This window comes from Centroberyx affinis, unplaced genomic scaffold (assembly GCF_046629955.1).
Source record: "Centroberyx affinis isolate AG114_WGS23_722 - 3 ecotype Tasmania unplaced genomic scaffold, CSIRO-AGI_Caff_v1 ptg004464l_1, whole genome shotgun sequence".
Taxonomy (NCBI): Eukaryota; Metazoa; Chordata; class Actinopteri; order Beryciformes; family Berycidae; genus Centroberyx; species Centroberyx affinis.
In genome coordinates this window covers 89,370-107,143 of record NW_027282127.1, presented here as the reverse complement: position 1 = coordinate 107,143, position 17,774 = coordinate 89,370, and the positions used below count along the sequence as shown (strand labels likewise).

At 42.0% G+C, this 17,774-nt stretch overlaps 2 protein-coding genes across 2 annotated transcripts; both read left to right on the top strand.

Annotated features, from left to right (window-relative positions):
• Positions 1–668: 668 nt before the first annotated feature.
• On the top strand, positions 669–5,913 carry eri2 (ERI1 exoribonuclease family member 2). The gene is made up of 9 exons (XM_071544115.1): positions 669–779; positions 1,181–1,242; positions 1,388–1,468; positions 1,634–1,761; positions 1,870–2,029; positions 2,862–2,962; positions 3,064–3,145; positions 3,271–3,359; positions 4,020–5,913. Exons 1-9 carry the CDS (start codon positions 757–759, stop codon positions 5,595–5,597), a joined length of 2,304 nt encoding a protein of 767 aa, XP_071400216.1. The 5' UTR covers positions 669–756; the 3' UTR covers positions 5,598–5,913.
• A 208-nt stretch (positions 5,914–6,121) lies between these two features.
• thumpd1 (THUMP domain containing 1) lies at positions 6,122–8,943 on the top strand. Its single transcript, XM_071544113.1, has 5 exons — positions 6,122–6,611; positions 6,917–7,094; positions 7,205–7,290; positions 7,574–7,736; positions 8,121–8,943. Exons 1-5 carry the CDS (start codon positions 6,405–6,407, stop codon positions 8,450–8,452), a joined length of 966 nt encoding a protein of 321 aa, XP_071400214.1. The 5' UTR covers positions 6,122–6,404; the 3' UTR covers positions 8,453–8,943.
• Positions 8,944–17,774: the final 8,831 nt, after the last annotated feature.

The following is a 17,774-nucleotide window of genomic DNA, read 5'->3' as shown; positions in this document are numbered from 1 at the left end:
TAAAAACTACCATAAACATTTACATTTAGGCTAGTCTTTTTGAATGCTGTCATTATGCATCCATTTTTGATTGTAGGATGACAAAATCAGACTTTACAGATCTGATTTAGTAAGGTAGTGAAACAAAAAATCCATCTTTCAATTCAAAACTGTTGAAACTTTTGTTGTTTCCGGGGACAATATGAGACTGCAAATATTCGCATATGGTCAAAATTGTCATTCTCAGAGTGCAGATCTGACGTGCAAAGAAAAAAAACCTCTCACTCAATACTAGGGAACATGGAAATTAGATTTAAAGCTAAATTCAAATGTTGTCCTGTTCCAGAAGCAAAATATGACCTTGTGCTCACAAGGTCATGATTCATTGCCATTCATGGATTGTTCCGAAAATCTTGGTCTGCATATTGGGCAGCAGTCTGACTGGCAGTTCAATTACAATCTTTTAGAAATTGCAGATTGACAATATGTTTCAATGTGTTTTAGAAGTAATGGCCTGTGTATCTTGGGAGTGAGAATTATTTCATGCTTTTGTTTTGAAGGCAAAATGCTAAAACCGGAAGTTTGATTGTTGGCCATTTGCGATAGTTTCCGCTGTTTTGCTATGATCGATATTTCTGCAATTGATCTGACTTGCAGCCAGAACGAATCGAGTTCAGAATAATGAATATGAATGAACTATTTAAAAACTACCGCGAAATTGCTCTTTAGAGTTATTGCTGCATTTTCAAAAGTCTCACCGGTCGTACGAATTCAAAGATGTCGACAAAGAAACTGGCCAAGTAAGCAACTGATGGTTAGCTACCTATGTTTAACATTAGCCTGTTAGCTGGTTAGCAAAACAAGGAAAGAAAACACATGCTTTGTTGACTACTGGAATAGCAAGAGTACTGTTGTTGGTTGAGTGTTTAAATATTGGAGGATTCAGTGCCTGTTTCTCTAAACAGATACTTTTGGTAGAGAGAACGATACGCCAAATTCCATTTAAAACATCTGGCAGTTTAATGTTTCCTTGTTTATCGACAAACATATGCCAGTATATTGAACGGTTACGAATCGTTAGGATCCACTGGTAAATTCGGCATACAACTGATATTTGAATGGAGTTTGGTGTGACGGTCTTTCCATACAAGCCAGACTTGTCTCTATATTAAAGTAACTCGATGTCATTTTTCCTCCACAGAGAACTGGGATTAGTAAGGAAGCGCAGTCCGGCTACTGGACTGAAGAAATCACTGGTGTCCAGTAAGTTGGAATATTGGAATTGATAATGTTTATAGCCTACATATACATAGACAGACAGTTGAAATTAATACTAGACCGCCACCCATGGTAGTAGATTTTCACTCTGGTTTGTTTGTGAGAATTGGTGTATTACTGACTTTTTCAGATCAGACGTTTTCATACCTGATTGTGATTGACTTTGAGTCCACTTGCTGGAAAGAAAAAAACAACTATGGCCAAGAAATCAGTAAGTCTACTGAGGAGTAACTTTGGCACAACATTATACTTGTTTTTGTAATTGTCACATTTCATGTGACAACCACTAATCGTTTTACTCTCATCATATCTCTCCCCTCCCTTTTGTCTAATTTCCTAACTCACACACCTGCAACCCTGCTTTCCCTCTCTGTAGTCGAGTTTCCTGCTGTTCTGTTGAACACGTCTACAGGGGAGGTAGAGTCTGAGTTTCATACCTACGTTCAGCCCCAAGAGCATCCCATCCTGTCTGCATTCTGCACTGAGCTGACTGGGATTACACAGGTGTCTCTACATCAGCACAAATATACACTCGCAAAGATACCAGCCCTTTCTACCGCTATTAATCTAGTTTGTCATTTCATCTGACACCCTCATTTCTGTGTCTCACAGAGGCAAGTTGAGGCAGGGGTTCCCCTCCACATCTGTCTGTCTCGCTTCAGCCGCTGGCTGCAAAGCCTGCAGCTCCAGATGGGTGTTGTCTTTCCCAAGGAACAGAGAGGGTCCACACCTTCCACCTCTCAGAAACCATGCGCTTTCCTCACTTGGTCAGGTAACACTCATTTGCACTGGTCTACAACTTTTTAAGCCTTATCATAAGCCTTGGTGATAAAGCCTTATTACTACTGGTCATAGCCCCAGTATGGGATGTTCTATCTTGATGTTCTGTTTGTTCACTTCACAAAACAGATGCTTGTGATTGAATGAAGGAGCTGTTTGCTTGATCAGTCAAGCCTTGGCCACTTCAGAAAGCCCTCTCAGGCCACAAATTCAAACCTCCCACTGTTATTTGGCAATGAGAGTAAATGTTGTTGTATTCATGGCTCATTGCTATCAGTCTTGGTACAAGAATATACACTTCAGCAGACATAGCTCTCAACACAGGTATTCCTTTGCTTACGGGACAAAGCAATACCTCTTCTTCTCTCTTTGCTGTGTAAACAACAGCACTTTCCAAAATACCCACTAAGAGCATGTAAACTTGGGGGTTTCAATCCGCATTTTCAACATTATCTCATAGTTGCTTTCAATTCAAAGTTTTAAGATGCAGCAGTGTCTTTGTGGTTTTCCTAGATTACTATAACTTTGATGTTCTGCTATAGTGTTTCCATTTCAGACATGTTTCGCAGCACACGCATAGCAGAGATCCTGCTCATCTCAACTGTTTTAGTTTCAGCTGAAGTTGGCTCCTTCTCTTATGCAATCAAAAGTATAAAGCAGTGACAAAATCTTTATTTTCAATCAAGACTGTTTAGAGATTAGACCACTTATAAAAGCAGTATTCGCTTCCACGTTGATGGAATTATTGGAATGTTAAAAGGGAAAATTTAAGCTAAAACACTTGGTCCATATTCATGTGCCTCTATCTGCGGTGTGTGTATCAGACTGGGACCTCGGAGTTTGTCTGCAGTACGAATGTAAACGCAAGCAGCTACATAAGCCTGATGTACTCAATAGCTGGATAGACCTGAGAAGCACTTACAGGGTAAGTAAAGGCACACCCTCACTCTCTCTCACTCTCTCTACCTCTAACTCTCTGGCATGCTTTCTCACATGTTGTGACGAACCCTTTCTTGTATTTTCCAGCTATTTTACAACAGAAAACCCAAAGGTCTGAATGGGGCTTTGCAAGATCTAGGAATCCAGTTTTGTGGGCGAGAACACTCTGGTATAAAAATTCAACAGCTATTTGGTCCAATTTTACATCGAAAATAGGTTTGATCAAAGTCTTTTTCAAACTCTCCTGTATCTCCTATTTGTCCTTTCTTTCTGGATCTTCCTCTTCTTACTCAGGTCTGGATGATTCCCGAAATACTGCTCAGCTGGCAGTGAGGATGATGAGGGATGGGTGTGTGATGAAGATCACTAAGAGTCAGGAGAGGGTGAGTGGCTGTCTGACGAACCCCCGCTCCTAACCTCCCCATTGCTTTTCTCCCACAAGGATTGTCCCAGGTGACTCCTCTCACCCTCCTACCTGCTTTGTTCCATCCTGTTCTCTCCTCCCACAGCCATTCATTTCTTTAAAAAAACAACCTTTATTTCCCAAAGAACCTAATCCATACCACACCACATCCTAACCCATGATCTAATCTCACCAAACCGCCTCCTCAAGTAACATTTGTTATGGATAAAGAATATATCATGGTCTCTATGGCTTATGCTTGTTTGCTTTCTTAAAGATGCTGTATGTAGAATTGTAAAGTAAGTTGTGATGGCAAATTCTAATGCCGTCCTAAATAAATAAATAACTTGACTGCTGCCATTATAAACAATGATCTTCTTTGTGCCTTTCGTTTGGTCCAGTTTTTGGGTTCTTGTAGTGGATGCTGTGTAAAATTTTAAATAAACCCTTCTGGAAGACTGGGAGGGAAGGGAGGGGAAATGATGACGGAGATAGAAAGCAGCTCAAAGAGGCTGTAGACTGTAGCGCTAATGATTGTTAACACATTTGTTTGACATCATTTCAGAGAAAATCCTATATGGGTTATATTTTATACAGGAATTTAACTGATTACATCTCTCATGTCATCTTCCTCTTATAGACCCCATTGATGGCCAAACCTCTGTTTGGAAACACAACTTCCCATGGAGACAACAAGAAAGAAAAACACATCAACAGTAAAGAGGAGAAGATGCTCGCCACAGTCAAACCCTCATCGTCCAAGACTCCTCCAAAATCATGTTCAGAGAAGATTAATAGGGGTTCGGACACGAAGGAGAACTCCAACTCAGGTCAAGAATCTGTTCAAGTTCAAAGCCTGGTCTCACCAAAGACGCTGCTGAATGGTACAACTACGCCACAATGGGGGAGGAGCAGCAGTAGGTCAGTTAAAATACAGACTGTCACAAACCTTTCCTCTTCAATCATGGTAAATGTTCCACGCAATAACCGTAGCAGCCTTGTTCTGTGCTCTACCACTGTGGATTGCCTTTCCCATCTGCCTCAGCCTGACCAGACCTCTAAAACAGAAGCAACAGTAGGACTCACAAAGAAAGATGAAGCAGCAGAAATTTTAGTGGAAACGGAGGAGGGATGTGGTTCATATGACGATGTGGTGTTGGAGGGTGATGATGTCATCAGTGATTTGTACAGAGAGAATGAAAAGTGTGACACTGAGTACATTTCAGATGTGAACAGCGGATGTTCTTTGTGGAAAGAGACAAATAATTCACATTCAGTCGGCGGACAGACCAAATTAAGGTCAAAGTACAATATGACAAAAATACTCTCTGCTGAAAACTCAAAAGCTCAGAAGCTAGAGACTAGTGAGTCATCCCACACATCTGTATCTACAAACAGCAAAAGATCACTCGTCAATGCCTCAGATCACTTCAATGCGACGAAGCTGCACTCCACTGTCTCCTTGCCAGATACAAAGTTTGCCGTGCCTAAGCCTGTTGTTTGGCACTCCAAATCTCCTGCTTCCATTTCGAATCGGCACACAGACGCACAACGTGATAAAGCCTCTTCACAACGCCAAGATGAGCCAAAGGCATCCCATAACAACTCTAAAACATTCAACACATACTCCCTGTTCAGACCTAAGCCCGTCGTGCCAGAAAAGACTTCTAACCCTAATACCTCATTTGCCAGGCCCAAAGCGGTCATCACACAGCACAACACAACTGGCACATACTCCAAAAGACACAAAGAGACTGTGAAGACTTCCTTTACTATCTACACTGACCCAGCAAATCAGGCCACAGCCTCGTCCCATCCCTCAAGTGTCTCTCTCCGCACCCCACAGCGTGTTCTCGCCTCTTCCTCAGCCAACACTTCCTTCTCGTCTACCAGTCGTTCCTCCATTCCTCTGACATCCAGGGGAGGAGCGCCTAAGATCACGTCTCCACTCTGTGGGTGCGGGCGCCGTGCAAAGCGACAGGTTGTGGCCAACGGTGGGCCGAACCATGGGCGAGGGTTTTACTGCTGTCCGGTCCGCCGGTCAGGCAGCGGAGCCAGGATCCAGAAGGGATGCGAGTTCTTTAAGTGGGAGTCAGCTTTGGTGAAGGGCAAGTCACCGGCCACTCCAGCTGTTGGGTCTTCTGTCTCGCTCTGTCAGTTCAGCTCAAGTCTTCACTGTCGTCCACCTCAGAATTCATCGTTAAGAAAGAGCTATTAACTTGTTGGAGACAAAGTTTGTATCTTGTCCATTCTCAAAAAAACCTCAGAAAACTCATAGCATTTGTGACTTGATAATCTTTAATAAATGCTCACAAACGTAATTACTGAATAACTGTATTATGCTATGTATTCTTATTTATTCTCTTGTAAAAACACTATTAACAGATGGACTGTTTTTCTTCCAATGACAATATCAACAACCATTGATCATGTCCTCCTTATGAAGTACAAATGGTTCATGTCAAAGTCTTCATTATTTATAAGCAAGATAGTTGTGTATGTGTACTGTACGTTTGTATAATTATTAATGTGATTTGGAGAAGTGAAATGTTTTATAATAATAAATTATGACAATTGACTTTATTTATCAGTTAGTGCATTTGTCAGTTTCATATTCCATCCTTTTTTGTTTGCATAAAAAAGGTCTAAGCCAGTTAATATTGAGTGCAAACATTGCACAGGTGTTTGTGATCGCGAAAACGTCGAACACTTTTGTCCCTCCCCACACCCTGTACAGCACACAACGTGTTTGCAGTGTTGTTGAATGAACGTATGGCTTCGTTCCTTGATAGTTGAGTTTAGAGCTAACGTTAAGTTCAGGCAGTCAGGCTTGTACGGTTTTGTGAACTTCACATGGCAAGTTGCATGTTAGTCGCTGCAGTCAAAGTCTTGGAAAGCTCGGTTTTGTAGCTCGTGTGTTAGCCACAGCTGCTTAGCTAACAGTGACGACAGTGGATAGCCAGCTGCTAGCGAATTTTAGCCTAGGTTGCATACAATTTCCCACATTTTCTCGCTAGCTGATAATATGTCTACCATGCCAAATGAGTCCAGGAAGCGCGGTAAGAAGCGTTATGGCGCCGGCCACCACAACAAGCGGTCCAGGGGCTCCAGGGAGCTGGAGGTGGGCATGCAGGGGATCCTCATCACATGCAACATGAACGAGAGGAAGTGCACAGCCGAGGCGTTCAATCTGCTGAATGAATACGCTGACAAGCTCTATGGGCCCGAGAGGGTAAGTCAGCAAACACTTACACACTTAAATGAAACCGTGAAGCCTCGCAGCCTAGTGGAGGCTGCAGGTGCCCAGCTAGATGAGGCCAAACATGTTAGTCCTGTTTTCAGTTGTCTGTGACGGTTGGACAGGTGAGCTGTAATGGCAAGGGCAATCTGTAAGTGCATTCTCAACACTTAAATTGCTAACCATTTTTCGAATGCCCCTCTATCACAACTGTGTTCCTAACTTTTTGAAATGGTTAAGAAAATGTAACTTCATGAAATGTGACTGTGATATTAATTTAAGTGCTCTTGTTTTCACAGTTGCAAGATTGTGACAGGAGTAGCAGCGAAGAGGAGGAGGGTGATGAAGATGATGCTGATGCAGCTCTGAAGAAGGAAGTGGCTCAGCTGCAAGCGTCCAGAGTTAAACAGAAGAGGCGCTTCCAGGCTTTGGACAGTGGTGCGAACAATGTCATCTTCATCAGGACTCAAAATCTGGGTAAATAATTTTGTGGAAGAGGAGAGTCAATGTGATTATTTTTGGCTGTCAGTATTAACTAATTTAAAGTGATGATACTATACCACACACTTTCTTTTGTCCCCTCTTAGAACCTGACAAGCTGGTGCATCACATCCTGTCTGACCTCCACACCACCAAGAAGAAAAAGTCTCGCGTCATCCTTCGGATGCTACCGGTGAGAAGCTAAAACCACAGCAATCAACCATTTGTGTCAGATATAATGCTTTTATTGGCATACAAATCTGAACAGTTGAGCATAATTGTTCTTACTGTAACATCACAAATTATGCCCCTTGAATTAACCGGTCTGCTCTCGCATCTTAAATTTATAGAAATGAGGTCTATTTGTGTAATCCCTTCCACAACACTCTAAATATATGTTTAAAATAGGGATTAGAAATGATTCACAGCTTCACTCTATTTTCACCTGCATCTAACCCTGTTTTCATCTTATGCAGGTAAATGGAACATGTAAGGCCTTCCAGGAAGACATGGAGAAATACCTGACCACTTTCCTGGAGCCCTGGTTCAAAACCCCAAGTTGCGCTACCTACCAGATTGCATTCAAGGCCCGTAACAGCAGCCACAACAAGAGAGACGAAATCATCAAGTCAATTGCAGGTACATATTTACACTATTAAATTTCATGGTTGATGCACTTGTACAAATGTAACACTTTACATGGATCTGTGAGACCTTGGAAATAATTTATGAAAGACCTTATAATACCCAAATAAGCACTTAAAAATGGCATTTCAATTCACCGTTTTTCCATTATGGTTTTATTAATTAAATTTAAGGCTCTAGTTGGCAAGAATGCATTTTTCTAACTTGTAAGATGCTACAGTGTGCAGCCCAAATTATTTAACCATTTATTTAACCAACCATTTATTTAACCAATTATTTAACCATTTTGTTAGTTGAAAAGTGAAAAACTGAATTTCATGTTTTGATCTTCACTGCACAAGACTTTAAAATGTCCCTTTTGATGTTTCTCCATTGCAGGTCTGGTGGGGAAGCTGAACCCAAAGAACAAGGTGGATTTGACGAACCCAGAACTCACTATCATTGTGGAGGTCATCAAGGCTGTGTGTTGCATTAGTGTGGTTCCAGACTACACACTATATAGGAAGTACAATGTGCAGGAAGTGGTGAAAGAGGACATATCCAAACTTGATGTAACCACAGCAAAGAAGGATACACACATGACCGACCAGAAAGAGAAACAAGATGTAGTGGAGAAAGACCAAGAAGAGAAGAAAGGTCATGAAGAAGAGGGTGTAAATGTGCCAGAGACTAACAAGGAGGCTGACGAGGGTGAAGGAAAAGGGAAATAATGGGTCACAGTTAAAGAAACAGTGTGTCAGTTGGTGAGTTAGTTTTAATACTTTAAAATACATCCTCCTGGCCTACTTCATGGTAGCCTCTGTTGTAATGGATGGATCAAAACAAAGCACCAACTGTTTTACCAAAGCCAGTCATGTTACCCCATAAATTACTCGAGGAAATAATGAGTTGGGCGAGAAAGGATGTTTTCCAACAAGGTCCTAATGTAACCTGGTGTCTTTCTGTCAGCATTTCATTGCATAACTATGCCAACAACTGACGATTTTAGTTTTTTAGAAGTCTCAATTATTTCCTGTTTTTAATGTTTGTGTCATTTTATTTTTGACATATCATTTTGAAAATAGTGTTTTCCCTCTATTTACAGTAATATGTCTGATGTTCTCTAAGTCAAAATGCTTAACTTTTTTTTTGTGTTTGTTTTTATTTTGTTTTGTAAAAAAAAAAAAAGTTACTTCCCAAAGCAGCACCTGAATTAAAGTCACCCGTGTGTTAGACTATGTTTGCTGTACTTCTGTTTTTACCAATTTTAGGGCATTTCTGCTTGAGTGGTTAGTACAGCTGTGTGGCAGAAAAGGAAGAGAGGTGGCATCATATAAGAGCCAGACGCTTACTTAAAATCTGAAGTTAGTCTGCTGTTTCACAGAATGACTTGTATATATTCCTAATATATTAGATCCAAGTGTCCTGCATTTCACATGATGCCTGCCTTTATCACTAAGCCAACATTTCTTCTCTACTCCACAAGATGGGGTTAATCTCTCTTTTGGTAGAGGCTGGGCATTTGTGTGACTGTGCTATTGTTTGCAGATTCATACATTGTATAATCTCTATCCATGTATTTCACTTCCCAAATGTCTTGAAGCTGGTTGTAATTATGAACAATACGGTATGCTTTAATATTCATTGGTTTAAATAGATTACACACCTGTGCCTTCACAGATGGCGTCAGGCAATAACATAATGTCTCTTGACAGATGCAGTTAATACACAGGTGTTTGTTAGCAGAAAAGTGATTAGCTTGAAGGATTGTTAAAGAAGGTTGTGAAGCTGAATGGGTCTTGGCAAATTGGTTAAACTTCCGTTAACAGTTATAATCTGCCTCAGTACCTCATTTTTTATGATTTGCACAGTAAATCAAATCTGTGAACGTGAGAAACTCTCAGGACAATCTCTCTCAAATAGTAGCGAAAACCAATCAAGCTGATGCCATCAAGTGACAAAATATTTAGCTGCTCTATTTACAATTAACTGTTCAATATTGTTCAGACAATGTTTGCTTGAGATTTGCATTCAAATGAGCTTTATATCAATTTAATTCTAGCAGGTTTGAGCCAGAAAATGCGCTCATGTTTCAGTAGAATTATCATGGGTCTTGCTTATTAAGCCTTTCTCCAAATGTCACTGTCGCGCACAGTTTTATGGTTTGTCTTTTGATGATATTATCAAGAGTCAGGGAGACACAAAGACTAGATTGTCCAAATATAGGAGAAATAACAAATAATTTCTGTTTTTTCTAGAACTAAATAGCAGGGTCTTTGAGACAGCTATAGCATGTAGTGAAAGCATTAAGCATAGTTAGGATTCTCTGTTCATGTTTGTGGGAATTGGGCGTACTGAGTTGGCATCTCTATGGAATAGGTGTTAGTAATTGGCCGATACAATTATGTTATTGATGGGGATTCAAAATAAGACAATTAGGTCCTAAATATTAAACACATCAGCAATGGAAGGGTAGCGCAAGAAATAAAATAAAAATAAATTCTCTCTCTTTCTCTCTCTCTCACAATGCACACATACACTATCTAATTTGTCTATTCCTCTGCTCATTACAGTTCACTTACTTGGGCTGAACTGTTCCTGTGACCCGCCAATCGTTATCTCTACCATACTTCTAGTAAAATTCACAAATTGTGTTGCCACTGGATCTCAGGTGCCCCAATCAGTGTGACCTGCTGACAAGCATACAGCTTCAACACAGGGGGGATGGTTTTTGTGTTTTTAGATTGCCGGTGTGTTATTAGAACAATACCAATTAGGCTACGTGACAAGCCTACATAGCGGCTAATTTGCAGTGGATGATTCATAATGATAGTGGCAGCATCTTAATGATATATCATTGCTGTCAGGTGAAATCCTTCTATTTCTAAAAAGAGGAGTTATTAAATCAAGAAAAATATATATTTTCATACTTACGCAAAGGCATTTTTGAGATTATTAAATGGCTGTTGGGTGTTCAGTGGCCATGCTCATAACAAATACTTGGCAGATAAAGGATACTGAAAATCCTCCATCCCAGTCATGAAATGCATTGTCCGAAAGTAATGACAGTTTTTAAATGTTCAGCCTGGACCAACATAATCAGAATCAAGAGAATATTCCCAGTAGTAACCATTTGGTGCTGTCTACTTAGTCAAATTTCCTCTGATGTTTTAATTGCCCCCATGGCCATGTCTAATTAAATCTCAGTGGGCACCAGACCCCACTGCTTCCCAGCCAAACAGACATACAGGCACATACACACACTTCTGCCACCCAGGATTGTAAGCTCATTCAGGTTTAAATGTCACCGGCCTGTGAAACAATTGCATCCACAGGCGCATGTGCACACGGTCCCCGGGGTCAGGATTAGCATCCATTGGTTTAGCTCCATATCTGACCTTTATGAGTGGCTAAGTAGTGCTCTCCAGGGTCTCATTTGTCTCGCTTTACCCAAACAGTGGCCTGAACCTGCTCACGACTGTAGAATGGTAACACACCGCAGCTCAAACCGTATAGGATTTTGGTTGAGCTTCAGCGCTTATCTGGGGTTCCAGGTGTACTTTTGCTTACATTTGGTCAAATTAGCTTTAACAATCCTAGGAGAAGCCTGTCAGTCTGTGTTAGCCTGTGATGGAGTGGCAGCCTGACCAGGGCATTTACCTGCCTTCTGCCCAATGTATGCTGGGATTGGCTCCAGCCCCTGTGACTCTGAATTTGAATAAGTGGGTAAAGCAAATACATGAATGAATGAATCATAGGATAATTATGTTGTCTCGATCATCTCTAACAAGACTTATTGTTGTCAGCACCAAGACTGCACAAGAATGGACATATTTTTACCCACTTCTGATCTGTGCAAACCAGCAATTTAACTCACAGTTTGTTAAAAAAGAGACCTAAGAGGCATCAGTTGCAGTCAGTGGTCTTGCTTATGTTACTTATGTTGATAAGTAGGTGGCTGCTATTTTGTAACTTTCCAAATGGTTCCTCTTCAAATACACCCACACACACATGCACAGTCAATAAATGCACATACACCAATAATTTATCATGATTATTGTTACAGTGATGGGAATGTGTTTTGCGGAACATCTATTTCCCTGAGAGATTGTTAGAATGGAGGTATGTTCTCTCTCCCTCCCTGTGTGTATGTGTGTGTGTGTGTGTGTGGCAACCGCCTATGTGAATGGGGTTCAATAATGAGAAATGCTTATCAACCCTCTACAGCCTGTCAGCTTGCCGCTATTAGCTGTTACCCCAACAATCCTACAGGTAGGCCAAGAGTGCTCATATTGATTCCAAACATTCCTATTTGTCCCTGCAGAAAGGGAGTAATCAGCGGGCGGATTTTGTTGACTGGGATTATGGGAAGTAATTTGTGGGGGGAAAAAGGGGGCATTTTAAAGGGAGTATTAATGTGGTGAAATTAGTTTTCTTAATACCTGCCGTGAAGCTGCTGTTAGAATGTAAATGACTGTTTATGTTTGTGTTTGGAATGCGGAGGGGAGAGGAAGGAAAACAGAGAATGAGGGGTTGGTTTTGGCGAGAAAGCAGAGCAAGAGGAATAGAGTTGTAGAGTTAATAAAAAGAAGTCACAAGAGGCAAGATGGAGAGAGGAGAAAGCAAGATCCATGAGTGAACAACAGTTATCCTCTTGCACACACACACACAGACACACACAGAAATTTGTTCACTCATTCTAATCAGTGGTATAATCCTCGGTGAGGGTACTTTCCATATCACTGGATAGCTTTTGGCACAGAGAGACGCATTTTAGCATAATACTAACAAGAACCTTGACAATTAGGTAGACAGGAGAGGGGACTAGGGGGCTGAGAGGCAGCAGGGCAGCGTATGGGTAGAGATGTGAATAGAAATCAGGGGAAAAGAGAAGAGCAGCAGACTAAGGAGAGGTGGAACTGGGGCATCAGCTGTGTGACTCTTATACGCTATAATTGCGTTTCTTTCTTTTTTCCTTCAAAAGACCAGTGCTTAAGAAGAGGTGGATGAAAGCCCAATTTCTGTGCTCTTGGCCTTACAGAGATGTATGGATACGTGGAGAAAGCTGTAGCATTTAACTGAATGACATTTCTATGGGAGACTGCTGAGATCTAATGAGAGTCAATGGAACTGTTTAGAAATCACATCCCCAGAGGCAACACAATCTTGCCAAACTCCTGTTTATATTCACATTTGAGTGACTATTGTTTGTTAGCTGTACTTTTGTATAAATCAAAGATGAGTCAAAGAGATTTGTGACAGTAGTGACCAATTGGCTTTATTGCATTTGCTGGTACATGAATGTTGACTTTGTGGAAGTCACAAAAACCTTATGCCACCATTCCCCATTGCATTATCTTGTGTGTCTTTTCCGGCATCCCACTTGATTTGATAACATATGGTTCGCTGTCATAGAAGATTGTGAATGTGATTGTGACACTTGTATGTGTGATTTTCAGGCAGATGACAGACAGACAGGCTCCGATATACAACTTTAACCGGATTGGAAATGGTACTGAGCAGCTGTATGAGGTAAGAGAGAAAGAGAAGCGGATGAGGGTCACAGTGAAACAAGAAAAGAGGGGGGCATGGAGGAGTCTTACAAGGCCAGTTTGAGAGAATTAACTGTCATTAAACCAGACAAGTTGCCTAAGAACACATTTTTATTTGCAGCGACTGCCTAGAGATGATAAAGGAGAACGAAAAAAGATGCGGGGGGAAAGGAGAGGGCTCGGGGATGAATGAAGCTGTTAAAGACGACATCAAACGCTGCAGGCACAGCAGGGGGCTTCTGGATACACCCATCTGAGAGATGGGTGGTGTGGGTGTGTGCATAGTGTGTGTATAGTTTTGTATTGGCCTAATAAACCATCCATCTGCAGTGAGAAGAGTGGAAGGGGGGGTGGGGGGGTACAACACTCTTTATGCTCCATATTTACGCCCTTTTCATATGCACAGACAGACAGACAGACACACAGTCCTGCCCAGAGGTTCTTTGATGCTTGTCGATACTGCTGCGTGATGATGTCATACGGCAGAGAGCAAGGGAGGGAGGCATGATCAAAGGAGAGAGGGAGGGATGAAGACGCAGGAGAGGATATCCAAGACAACAACGGGACAAAGATGGCGACTGCTTCTGCTATGGGACGTCCACCAGCGTCCAGACCACCGGATCACCAGGAGGAACCCTGGCCGTGCGAGAACTGTATTCATCCCAGCCGTTCTAACAGGATGACCACCACCATGACGCACTGGAACCACCAAACCAACCTCAGCCACCGGTACCGCCGGGCTAGCACGGTAAGCTCTCCGTCTACCTCAGCCTCTCCTCCGCAGCCGTTAAACCATCAAACCCTCAATGCCCCGATGTCTGTTGCCATCACTCCGTCCAAAGCGTTTATCATGTTTTTTCCATTCTTTCTAATAACACATTTTCTACCCATTTTCTTTCTTTTTCCTCAACCCTTTCATCATGGTCCTTTTTGGCTGTTAATATAGGCCTCTCTTTGCCATCAAAGGCAGCACATCAATTGCTTTGACTCCCAAGTGTATGTGTGTGAGAGAGAGAGAGAGAGAGAAAGGGAGAGAAAAGAAAAAAGAAGAACACCACGTATCAAAGATCAAGACACGCTTTCATGCCTGATTTTGGCCTTGGTTGGGTTTCGCTTTCCATCATCTTTCCATCATCCTTCCATCCTCCTTTTCTCCCCGTTCTAGGCTGCTGTCTGTCTCCGAACCCATCGACATTTTCCCCCAACCCGTCAGCGGTCCAAATTTCACGTTCGCTCAAAAATGAAATCAGCCGCTTTTGTGGGGAATGGATGCAAAGACATTTTCTTTTTTCTGGTTTCTTTGAGAATATTCTGTAGCTTGCAGGCTCCTGGGCCAGAGCTCTGCCCAATGATGACAATACGTGAAACAATATTTGAATAAGCAGCAGGAGGGCAGCCCGCTAATCCACTGTGGCTAATCCAGTATTGGTGCAGGCCATATTGGTAGCTGGAGTATTCAACCCCATCACAATACACATCAGCAGGACGCCATGGCAGATATACTGACACTCTTTTACTACAGGCATGGCTGGGAAAGGCCAGCAGATGGATGGATGGATGGATAGATGGGTGGATGGATGGTGGATGGAGATTGAGACCTCTGATACTGATGCTGTGGTCCCTTTATTTTTTTTACCTATTGTGTGTTACTCTCAAGTAACTGAGTGTGATGGAGGAGGGTATTTTGAGAAAAAGAGAAAACAGTTGGAGGAAAATGGTGGATTAAGAGAGAGCAGATTGTAGATAGTAGATATAAGACAGTTATAAGACAGATATAAAATAGATATAGGCTTCAACTCAGATCAGGTTGTATGGTATGTATGTGGTATATGTTGAATATAATGAAAGGGTCCACTGTACAAGATCCTTCATAGCCTTTGTTTTTCAGCTTCTACTGCAACCAAATAAAATACTTGTCTCCAATTAATTCTCTTAAAGAGCAGAGGTCTGTTTCTCTTTCAAAAGGTATATAATGAAGATTTCACTCTCTGTGAGGATCTAAATGGGTCTTTGTGTTGGGAGGCCCCCAAGAGATAAGCCTGTTTCTGACAGGCCTCCGTACAGACGCCCAAATCTGCTCTGGCAGCTGGAACAAAGGACCCCTGAGCTGGACCAGCAGACTGACAAAAAGCTCCATCTCACTAGTCTAAGAAGGCTCCTTCAACTTAAGAATTATTAATCCACTTTTTTCACTGGAAAATGTCATTTTGTGTGTTTTTGCTACATACTGGCTGTGCTTGAAGAGTAATTCATGGGGCCTATTTTCTTTTGACTACAGAAACCATATACAATGCTCAACCTGAGACCATGCAAGCAGATTCAAACTAACCGACTTGGATCATGGAAGCAGGTCTTATATTGTGTTCCTGCATCTATAACATTGTAGTTCAATGGTATCTGGGTTGGGTCACATGCTGATATCTCTACTGTTGCCAGGCCCATGTTTATGTTCTAACTAGCTCTGAATAGCCTATTATTTTCTATTAAATTTACCTATTAGATAAAAATACATTTATCTACACACAAACAACACTCCAGGAATGAGACACATGGCACACAAAGTGACTGAAATAATATAATAGGGCTTACTGTGCAAGGAAATATTAACTCAAATTCAATTTAACACTGTTGTTTTTAAATATGATTACTGCTACGTGGATGTAATTCAATTGTAGGTTTTATGAGTAAAAACACAATCCAGCTTTGACCCAAAAGGAACACTTTGGCTCTTCACACTTTAAAAGCAGTCTAATAGTAATCTAGAGATTTAAAAGCCTTTAATGATTTCACCTGACTCTGTCCCCAAAAATACAAAAATAGAATGTGTCAGAAACCCTCAGAATTCTTCAGCCTTGATAAACATTTTGTGACTGGAATTCAGTTTTCAGCATAATTTATTGTCAAAGGCAGCACATATACAGGGCTTGCAGTGATGGGATTAAGCAGATAGATAGATAGGTAGGTAGGTAGGTAGGTAGGTAGATAGATAGATAGATAGATAACAGACACACTTGCATAGGGAGCACAAGGGCCAGGTGTGTTAGTGCCTCCCCTGTGCGATGACCTTTCTTCAGCTAAGGGCTCAGACCTCTAGGATGCACACTCACACACACACACACAAATATACACCAGATTCATTATAGATTCATAAGTACCAACATGCCCCCAACCCCTCCTCACCAAGACATCGTAAAAGGTCAAGTTCATCTTCCTCAGTATTCTCTCTTTGTCTCCCTTCCCTCTCTCCTCATTGTCTCTGGGGGTGCTGCAGCAACTATAACAACACTCGCCTGTTGCAGAGTGTGTTTGTGTGTGTGTGTGTGTGTGTGTGTATGCATGTGTGTGTGTGTGTGTGTTGACTGTTGTGCAGATGAACCAAAGTGTTAGGAATACATTTCCATAATGAAGTGTGTATAGCTTGGCTGCCACGTCTGCCAATCAAACACGCTGCTGTACATTTCATCATTATTTTCTCAAGCCACCCTGCCTGTCTTCATCACTGCCCTCTGAAACGCTTCTCTACCTCCACTTTCCCTCTTTCCTAACGCTGGTCTTTCCGCTGCCCAGGTTCAAGTTGCCATGGCAGACCAGTCCGTCCAGGAGTGGAGCGAGGCAGAAACAGGTGTCTGGACCTCACCTGAGCCACCAGACCCGACCTTCTCTACGCGGGACAGCTAGCCTGGCAGGCTGGCAGTAAGCCTGGTAAACCATGCTGTTCACCATTGATATTCAACCATCTTGTCCCTGAAGCCTCTTTTCAAAATTGTTAGGGGGTTTGGGGCAAGTTGATCAAAAAGTCTGGGTTTTTTTTTAACGTTTACTGCTATTATTCATCTCACTTTCCTAAGGAAATGGCAGAGTATATTAGCTCAAGATGTAAGATTCACATTACACATCCTGTAGTTTTATTGGAAAATCTGATTATTTTAAATCTCTTGATAACATTGATGGTAAGAAATGACACCCAGCTGGTTGTAGTCTAATCTCTGTCACTCTCTCTCCCTCTCTTTCTCTCTCCCTGAATCTCTCTTTTTCTCTCTTTCTCTCTCCCTGAATCTCTCTTTTTCTCTCTCTTTCTCTCTCTCTCTCCCTGAATCTCTATATTTCTCTCTCTCTTTCTCTCTCTCCCTCTCTCTCTCTCTCACACACACACACACACACACACTAACTCTCCCTCTCTCGCTCCTCTTGTCTCTGTTTCTTCCTCTTTCTCTCTCCCCCTCTTTCTCTCTCCCTCTCTTTCTCTCTCTCTCTCTCCCTCTTTCTCTCTCACTCCAACCCCCCCCCCCCCCCCCCCCCCTCTCTCTCTCTCTCACGCACACACACACCGGTACAGCTTGTCATAGCTCGCTGCTGCTGACTGACTGACAGCTCGGCGTAGGCGAGTGACAAGCAGAATGCTCAGCTGGCGGCGGCATGCCTTCTCTGTCCTGTCAGTCCCTCTGCCACCGGAGATGGGCTCCGTGATCTGAACACCTGTTCAAAGGTAAGAAATGTCATT

Coding starts and splice junctions, on each gene's coding strand:
- thumpd1 (XM_071544113.1), top strand. CDS start 6,405: ATGTCTACCATGCCAAATGAGTCCAGGAAGCGCGGTAAGAAGCGTTAT. Junction 6,612..6,916: donor AGCTCTATGGGCCCGAGAGG/GTAAGTCAGCAA, acceptor TTGTTTTCACAG/TTGCAAGATTGTGACAGGAG. Junction 7,095..7,204: donor CATCAGGACTCAAAATCTGG/GTAAATAATTTT, acceptor GTCCCCTCTTAG/AACCTGACAAGCTGGTGCAT.
- eri2 (XM_071544115.1), top strand. CDS start 757: ATGTCGACAAAGAAACTGGCCAA. Junction 1,243..1,387: donor GAAGAAATCACTGGTGTCCA/GTAAGTTGGAAT, acceptor TGACTTTTTCAG/ATCAGACGTTTTCATACCTG. Junction 1,762..1,869: donor AGCTGACTGGGATTACACAG/GTGTCTCTACAT, acceptor TGTGTCTCACAG/AGGCAAGTTGAGGCAGGGGT.